At 42.8% G+C, this 9718-nt stretch overlaps 1 protein-coding gene across 1 annotated transcript; it reads right to left on the bottom strand.

The window, feature by feature from the left end:
* Nucleotides 1–6712: 6712 nt before the first annotated feature.
* LOC141350819 (5-hydroxytryptamine receptor 3C-like) lies at nucleotides 6713–9302 on the bottom strand. The gene is made up of 3 exons (XM_073856622.1): nucleotides 9108–9302; nucleotides 8869–9026; nucleotides 6713–6972 (listed from the first exon to the last, which is right to left on the bottom strand). The coding sequence occupies exons 1-3, from the start codon at nucleotides 9175–9177 to the stop codon at nucleotides 6748–6750; spliced, it is 453 nt and encodes a 150-aa protein (XP_073712723.1). The 5' UTR covers nucleotides 9178–9302; the 3' UTR covers nucleotides 6713–6747.
* Between the last annotated feature and the right edge of the window lie 416 nt (nucleotides 9303–9718).

Here is a 9718-nt window from a genome sequence, read left to right on the forward strand (position 1 = left end):
AGTCAATGCTAATGTAAACCCTGGTTGGATAAGGATTTAAAGTTGGATATGAAGATGAAATCTGACGTATTTAGCTTCAGTGTTAAAACTAATAAAATAATTGCTGTCTGTGGTTCTATGAGCTATAATGGCAATATTTTTTTTAAATAACATGAGAAAAAATAACTATAAATTACCTTATTTTTGGAACTGTGAACTAGTTAAAAATTTTGAAATATGAACTGAACTAGTTCATTTTAAAAATTGTGAACTGTGAACTGAACTAGTTCAATTGAAAAATTGTGGACTGTGAACAGAACTAGTTCATTTAGAACAGTGCTTTAAGTGGCCCAAAAGAGGTGCCGATACTCTATTTTTTATTTATTTTTTGCTGACTCGACTCCTATATTGAAGGGGATTTATATTTAGCAGTCAACAGACGACCTTGTCAAAATAATAAATCCTTTTATAAATTTGTGGATTTGCTTGAGCTAGAAATAGCTACTGAACATAAATAAAATGTGCAAAAGGATTTTGAAAAAATACCATTAGAAAGAGCTACTGTAGAAAGAGTTTTTGAACATAAATAAAATGTGCAAAAGGTAGATATGTGAGTAAAATTTTCAGCATGGTTAAATGCTAAAACTAGTGGTTCAGAAAAAAACTTTAAAATGACACAATGACCATGTCTATGGGGTCAAGAATAACAAAATACTGGCCATTTGAAACTCTAAAGTCATTTATTTTGTCCCATTGTTTTCCATTTTGCGGGTGGTAAAACTACTGTGCACGTCGTTCAAATTCATTGAAATTTCGTTTACTTTTAGTTTAGCAATTAAACTAAATGTATATTACAATTTCCAGAATGTTTTCTGCACATCGCCTGAGGAAATCCGAAGTTGCGTCGAGGGGAACCAAACTGAAAGCCGCGACAGCGGAGATTATCACGTACCTACAAGGCTTGCGTCTGACCTGCAGCTATCATTCTGGCTTGGTGTAATGTCAGCGAGTCCTCTGATTCTGACGGCGTTCTTTTACTACTCAGAGTCTAAAACAAGGAGGGCATATTACGTGTTCATTGTATTTTCATTTTAACCGAGCAGCTATGGTTGCGCGTTTCACACACAAACACACACCTCTCAGAGCACGTTGACACTGACTGAAGGACGCAAGGGTGTATGGGTAATGTAGTCTCTGCTCTCGGTTGAACGAATTAGGAAGCGTACATTAAGGGCGCTCTGAAAAGCAGCAGCGCAGCCAAATGATTAAATTAAACCTCTAGCATTCCGGTACGCTAAAAGCACGTTCTGGGCGCACGTAGAGGTGGTGGTACGCTCAAGAGCTATTTTTAGAAGTGGCGGTACTGAGTACCAGGGCGTTCTGGCCCACCTAAAGCACTGATTTAGAAAGAGAACTTTCCCAACACTGCTGACCACCACCAAAGAATCGCACTCTGCCATAACAAACATGTCTTAAACACAAAAAGTTATAGCAATCTAAAGAATGAACAAGGTAAGAGTCAAGAGGCAAGTTCAACTAAATCACACACTGATCACAATAATGGTAACTTCAAATAAAACAAAATCCAAACCTAAAGTAAAAAAAAAATGACTCTACATGTAAGATGTAAAATGCAATTTTAGATTTCAGACAGAGATGGTGAGAAAGAGGATAATAGAGTTTTTAATTCTGCTTCATTGTTACTTTTTAACATTCTGTGAGAGGGGACAATACATACATCCAGCAGTGTTTATTTAACTCAGGGAATTTTTCTGTGTGAGCACTTCCTGGGGGCTAAGTGAGGGCTGCCCGTGCATCGTAGGCTTACTTGCAGGGCGCTAGTCGGGATCCTGCCTAGAGTCTTGATTAATATTTATTTCTAGTCATGATGGCAGGGTTCTGACAGTCCCGTTCTGTGTGGAGGCTCATGGCTTTGCATACCGGATCATGTGCCTTCAGTGTTTTGTCTATAGCCCCCTTGTTCTCCCTGTTAATTATTCATCATTAGTTTATTACCCTAGCCTCGTTATCCTGTTTTGTTTTTTAATACTGTATGATGTTTTGCACACACGTGGCCTTTGTTTTCTTGTTCACTTAATAAAGTGTTTACTGTTTACCCCCGTGTTCGTCTGCAATTGGGTTCTTCCGTCCACAACCCTGACACATCTATTCACATCTTTGATATTGCTTACAAAAATTACAATAATAATAAAGATAATAATAGGGACACTTTTTAAAAATTGTGGTGGCTGACCGAAAGTGTCCTGATCAACCTGAATTCATCATATTTTGTGGCAAATGCAAACATGCTGGTAATTAAATATGAAGCAAAAGATTTGTGCATTGAATGGGGAAATGTATGTGTCACAAGTCGGGGTGGACCCAGATGTAAATGAGGTCACGCCCCTTTTTCCACCTCGAGGAGATTCCCAAAGCCACCCCAATGACCAGACACACAAGGTAGGCATAAATTAAAATGTATTTTATTTAATTTACTTAAAAATAATAAATAGGGCAGGGAAAAAGGGGAACTTAAAATAACGGCCCCTCTAGGCTCTCTTCACAGCTCGGTTCCTCAGGGTTCACGCTGGCTCTCTCTCCCTTCCTCCACAGACGACAGCTGGGACACAAAGGCACAGTGAATCGTTCTCAATTAGTTCTCTCACCTCTTCGCTGATTACAGCTGCTGGTACGTATGGTTCTCCTTCACAACGGGTCTCCTTAGAGCTCACGCTTGTTCTCTCGCTCTTCCTCCACAGACGACAGCTGGGACACAAAGGCACAGTGAATCGTTCTCAATTAGTTCTCTCACCTCTTTGCTGATTACAGCTTCTGGTACGTATGGTTCTCCTTCACAACAGGTCTCCTTAGAGCTCACGCTTGTTCTCTCTCTTCCTCCACAGACGCCAGGTTAGCTGGTAGACGCAATGCGTCGACTGGACAGTGGTTTCCAAGATGGCGCCGGGGACCAAACCCTCTCGGCGAGCTCGTTGGTCCAACAGAGGGGCGAGAGTGCCACGCCGTCACACCGGGTCGAGCGCTGCCCTTTCCTCGATGCCCGTTGGCAATCGAAAACTGGACCGGGGCGCCCCTTCGTAGAGACCTCGGGGCAGCGGATCTCCTTCGCCTCTAACTCTGTGACGATGAAAGCACACAGGTAAAGTAGCAATGTAATTTGTAATACTCACACCGCCAGTCATACAGATCTTCACCGCCACTCCTAACACAAGTCCGCCAAGCGTTGGCTACGAAAATACTTCGGAAGCTACCCCGTGACTTTTAGGGCTGAAACACACTTACAGCATAATCATACACAGGGTTATCCTAGAACCGCTTTCCTCTTCAGCGCCCCGGGCGAGTGACTGGAGCCGGGATACGTCTGACAAGACACAGCAAGCTCACTGCAATACACACAGCACCACTTCAAAGTGTAATTTCTACATCCAAGACTCACCCACCACGCTCAGTGCACACAATAGACGCCCGCCATCCTTCGCCTCGCTCTGGCCGAGAATGTGGGGTTGGTAACACGGCCTAGTGGTTGTTTTCGTCACTGTGGCTGTTTCACACAAAGATCCCGTGGCTCACCCACCGCGCTGACTCAGGGGCAGGGCCACCCGCTCTCGCTGGGAAACACTCAAAGGATATCCAGGTCAAGTACAATGCAATTTATTTCCAACAAATGGATTCTGTTACTCACAACTGTGGTGCTTTCTTTGTCTCCCGCTTCCCTAGGTTGACTTCTTCTTACGACAACTCCAGCTACACAAGTGAACGTTTCTCCAGACGTCAACACCACCTTTGCACAAATGGGTACTCACGATGGCACGTTCCTTCTTCCTTTGCTTCGTTCATCCAAGGTCAGTATCCGTTTACTTTCCAACCCATAAGGCCTTCAATATCTCCATCAACAGTAATCCAATGATGCAAAAGGAGAGAGAGAGCAAGTCCAACGATCCGAATGGCGTACCAGGTGAGCTCAACTCAACGCTACGGCGCACACCAACAACAGTGATAACGACCGACGACTTCGGGGTGCTCCTTTTTAAAGATCCACGCCTGCCTTCCTTTCGCCTCCTGTGGCTCTGTCCTCTTTCCAGTCGCTTCAGCGATCCCCGGATCAACAGAGCCTTCGGGCTCTTCACAAGGTGCGTGTCTTTGTTTGCCTTTGGCAAAGGAGCTTCCCCCGTGTCAATCGCTCCCCGTGTACATCGCTCTCGTGTCAATCGCTTGTCCCTCTTTGTGTTCCCACCGAGCTATTTAAATGCTTCCTCTTTCCGCAACCTCCAATCACACTTCGTTTCATTGATGCTTCACACCTGTGGCTCGTAAAGCCCTGATAGCGTTTCCCTGGAAACCAGGAAGTAAAAAGGTCCGTCTTCGTATGTGGCCCGGTGGGGAAACCTTCCGGGCGGAACCAAACTTCCCTAACTTTGGTTCCGCCCTTAGAAAGATCGTCACCTTGTGACATCCTCCCCCGCCAATCCGTTCTCGTCCCGAGAACGCGTTGTTTGGGGACTGATATTGTGTTGATGGGAACTTTTACTTTTTAAAAAACGTGGTAGGTCATTGGGGGACCTTGGTCTCAACCCGAGGTGGACTGCCGACTACGCCAAATCTGTCACAAGTCGGGGTGGACCCAGATGTAAATGAGGTCACGCCCCTTTTTCCACCTCGAGGAGATTCCCAAAGCCACCCCAATGACCAGACACACAAGGTAGGCATAAATTAAAATGTATTTTATTTAATTTACTTAAAAATAATAAATAGGGCAGGGAAAAAGGGGAACTTAAAATAACGACCCCTCTAGGCTCTCTTCACAGCTCGGTTCCTCAGGGTTCACGCTGGCTCTCTCTCCCTTCCTCCACAGACGACAGCTGGGACACAAAGGCACAGTGAATCGTTCTCAATTAGTTCTCTCACCTCTTCGCTGATTACAGCTGCTGGTACGTATGGTTCTCCTTCACAACGGGTCTCCTTAGAGCTCACGCTTGTTCTCTCTCTCTTCCTCCACAGACGACAGCTGGGACACAAAGGCACAGTGAATCGTTCTCAATTAGTTCTCTCACCTCTTCGCTGATTACAGCTTCTGGTACGTATGGTTCTCCTTCACAACGGGTCTCCTTAGAGCTCACGCTTGTTCTCTCTCTTCCTCCACAGACGCCAGGTTAGCTGGTAGACGCAATGCGTCGACTGGACAGTGGTTTCCAAGATGGCGCCGGGGACCAAACCCTCTCGGCGAGCTCGTTGGTCCAACAGAGGGGCGAGAGTGCCACGCCGTCACACCGGGTCGAGCGCTGCCCTTTCCTCGATGCCCGTTGGCAATCGAAAACTGGACCGGGGCGCCCCTTCGTAGAGACCTCGGGGCGGCGGATCTCCTTCGCCTCTGACTCTGTGATGATGAAAGCACACAGGTAAAGTAGCAATGTAATTTGTAATACTCACACCGCCAGTCATACAGATCTTCACCGCCACTCCTAACACAAGTCCGCCAAGCGTTGGCTACGAAAATACTTCGGAAGCTACCCCGTGACTTTTAGGGCTGAAACACACTCACAGCATAATCATACACAGGGTTATCCTAGAACCGCTTTCCTCTTCAGCGCCCCGGGCGAGTGACTGGAGGCGGGATATGTCTGACAAGACACAGCAATCTCACTGCAATACACACAGCACCACTTCAAAGTGTAATTTCTACATCCAAGACTCACCCACCACGCTCAGTGCACACAATAGACGCCCGCCTTCCTTCGCCTCGCTCTGGGCGAGAATGTGGGGTTGGTAACACGGCCTAGTGGTTGTTTTCGTCACTGTGGCTGTTTCATACAAAGATCCCGTGGCTCACCCACCGCGCTGACTCAGGGGCAGGGCCACCCGCTCTCGCTGGGAAACACTCAAAGGATATCCAGGTCAAGTACAATGCAATTTATTTCCAACAAATGGATTCTGTTACTCACAACTGTGGTGCTTTCTTTGTCTCCCGCTTCCCTAGGTTGACTTCTTCTTACGACAACTCCAGCTACACAATTCAACGTTTCTCCAGACGTCAACACCACCTTTGCACAAATGGGTACTCACGATGGCACGTTCCTTCTTCCTTTGCTTCGTTCATCCAAGGTCAGTATCCGTTTACTTTCCAACCCATAAGGCCTTCAATATCTCCATCAACAGTAATCCAATGATGCAAAAGGAGAGAGAGAGCAAGTCCAACGATCCGAATGGCGTACCAGGTGAGCTCAACTCAACGCTACGGCGCGCACCAACAACAGTGATAACGACCGACGACTTCGGGGTGCTCCTTTTTAAAGATCCACGCCTGCCTTCCTTTCGCCTCCTGTGGCTCTGTCCTCTTTCCAGTCGCTTCAGCGATCCCCGGATCAACAGAGCCTTCGGGCTCTTCACAAGGTGCGTGTCTTTGTTTGCCTTTGGCAAAGGAGCTTCCCCCGTGTCAATCGCTCCCCGTGTACATCGCTCTCGTGTCAATCGCTTGTCCCTCTTTGTGTTCCCACCGAGCTATTTAAATGCTTCCTCTTTCCGCAACCTCCAATCACACTTCGTTTCATTGATGCTTCACACCTGTGGCTCGTAAAGCCCTGATAGCGTTTCCCTGGAAACCAGGAAGTAAAAAGGTCCGTCTTCGTATGTGGCCCGGTGGGGAAACCTTCCGGGCGGAACCAAACTTCCCTAACTTTGGTTCCGCCCTTAGAAAGATCGTCACCTTGTGACATATGTACATCATATTTCATTGCTGGCTATACTCACTACCAATCATGTAGACTTCCCAATCAGTGGCATTTGACTGGCAGTAGATGGCAGCTTGTCATTAAGAATCAGCAGTAACACAGATATGGACAGCAGTAAAGTCACTTTAAGGCCAAGCTTCTCGGATTCAGATGCATTCATGAAGAAGGACGCCACATCCAGAACAAGAAAACAAAATACTGGAAAAATTAAGTTGATTATATACAGCATAGGTTTCCTCCTGATAGTGATCTGCAATATAAGAATACAGAATGTATGAACAAATCATCAAAACTACATCATGATGTTAAAGCCTGCCTACCCAGCTAGAAATAAAAAGTTCTAAGAACGTTCCCTGAAAGTTCCCGAATGTTCCCAAAAACATTCTGCCAACGTTAAAAGCGGCCAGTTTTTTTTAAGTTCTAGGAACGTTTCTGTTGTCTGAACGTTAGAGTAATGTTACATTTTACCATTTTTAAACGTTATGACAATGTCATGTTTTAATGTTCACACAATGTTTAAAACAACAGCTGTTTAATATATTGACTTGTTTAATTGTTATGTAAATGATAGAGAAACATTTTATTATTTTATAAAACCTTATTTCTGAATGTTCAGTAAATATATTGCTGTAGAAAACTCAATTCACTTACTAGGTTTAGATGTTGATGTTTGTTTTTATTTTAAGTCACCCTTGTTGTGATTGGTGTTTGTTTTGGTTGGTCTCTTGACACTTGACTTTTTGCTTGCTAGTTTTTTCCTGGTTGTGTTAACTTTGTGTTAATGCACCACATTTGTTAAGAACATGCCGAGTTAATAGTGTTATAGCATCACCTAATTCATTTACTAATCAAAAGTTCATTCTCCGTCAAAAATGCAAATGAGATCCAGCACCTTCACAGCAGTTTGTCATTAAGGAGTTTTAGAAACTTTGGACAAAAAATATCTGCTGTATAATTGGGATGCACAAACATCAAGAATCAGACTATGAATCTCAATCATGGTGACAATTAAATGATAAACTTCATGCTGCAATGCATGCTGGGTATTAACAAATTACAAACCTCATTCAGGACTCCCAGCATGCACTGCAGCATGGATAAATAAGGAAGTTTTTTTTGAACAATTTTAATTGTCACCATGGTTGAGATTCATAGTCTGATTCTTGATGTTTGGGCATCCCAACTATACAGCGGACATTTTTTGTCCAAAGTTTCTAAAACTCTTTAATGACAAACTGCTGTGAAAGAGTTGGATCTAATATACATTATTGGCAGAAAACAAACTTTTGATCAGCAAATGAATTAGGTGATGATCTTCATCACCACGTACCAACAACCACAGAAACACACTAACAACTTTTCATAACAAATGTGGTGCATCAACACAAAGTCAACACAACCATGAAAAAACTAGCAGGCAAAAAGTCAAGTGTCAATAGACCAACTAAAACAAACACGAATCACAATAAGGGTGACTTAAAATGAAACAAAACATCAACATCTAAACCTAGTAAGTGAATTGAGTTTTCTACAGCAATATATTTACTGAACATTCAGAAATAATGTTTTCTAAAATAATAAAATGCAATGTTTCTCCATCATTTACATAACAACCAAACAAGTCAATACAATAAACAGCTGCTGTTCCAAACATTGTGTGAACATCAAAACATGACATTGTCATAACGTTCAAAAATTGTAAAATGTAACATTACTCCAACGCTCAGACAACAGAAACGTTCCTAGAACTTAAAAAAAACTGGCCGCTTTTAACGTTGGCAGAATGTTTTTGGGAACATTGGGAACTTTCAGGGAACGTTCTTAGAACTTTTTATTTCTAGCTGGGTATGTGCTTGTCTATTCTGCAACTGTAAAAGTGCCCAACTGGTGATCATCATGCAAGTAAAAGTGAACATTTAACCTATGGAGGGTAAATTTAGCCATCTAATGACTTTTCTCACATTATGGTGATTCGTAAGGCACTTAAAATACCAGCTTGTAGTAGCCTATACTGTACCATACTGTACTTTACTTAACAGTATATATGATTCATTAGATGCAGGGATGTTGTCATGGTTTCACGCATGGCCCAAAGTTACTATACTATGTTGGCCTTTCACAAACAATACACCCCTTGATTCTGTACCTGATATGTTATGCAATGTTGTGAGAACACCAAATTACTGGGTTGAGTTGTAGACGCATTTATATTGAGAAGTTCCCACTCTCCCATGGTCTGGTTCTGCTGAGATTCAGTGGTAAGAGACTGTTGATTATTGACATCAGCAAATATTAGCTCCTTATCTGTGGAAAAATAAACAAATAATGTAAAACATAGAATTTGATTCATTTAAAGTAAATTCATGTGTTTGTTTTTTATTTTACCTGAATACCCTGAAGATTTAAGTGTTAGAGTGCAGGTTTGTGTGTCAAATGGAAACGTGTACATGTCCATCTTACAGACTGTGGTCACAAAAAAAATGTCCTCTGAAAATACATGGCCAGTAGAATTTATCTGCACATATGGAGACTCCTTTGATCCAAATTCTGTCTTGATGCTAAATGAATAAAGCAAAATAAAAATACAAATGACTGGAGACAACAAATATTTTAAGAGAAACTTAAATGGAGTGTATTTTTTTCTAAAGCTAGCTTGTGCACCTCTTCTCCTTACTGATTTATTTATACTTACTTACATTAGCCCAGATCAGCACAACACAATACAATTTAAAAAGGTAATCAAAATTCACAAGACATTGTGTGTTCACAGAGATAGAACTTTTTTTTGGTTCCACAAAGAACCATTTAGTTCAAGGTTCTTTAAAGAACCTGTTCTTTTATAAAAAATGTTATCTGAAGAACCTCGTTCACCTTAAATAACCATTGTTGACTGTATGGTTCCTTAAAGAATCTTTCTGTTTCACCAGAGGCAGACAATCCATGTGCCATGAGTAAAAGTCCTCTCCAGTATTTTGTTCCAATTACCTGGATTTGCT

This window comes from Misgurnus anguillicaudatus, chromosome 19 (assembly GCF_027580225.2).
Source record: "Misgurnus anguillicaudatus chromosome 19, ASM2758022v2, whole genome shotgun sequence".
Classification (NCBI taxonomy): Eukaryota; Metazoa; Chordata; class Actinopteri; order Cypriniformes; family Cobitidae; genus Misgurnus; species Misgurnus anguillicaudatus.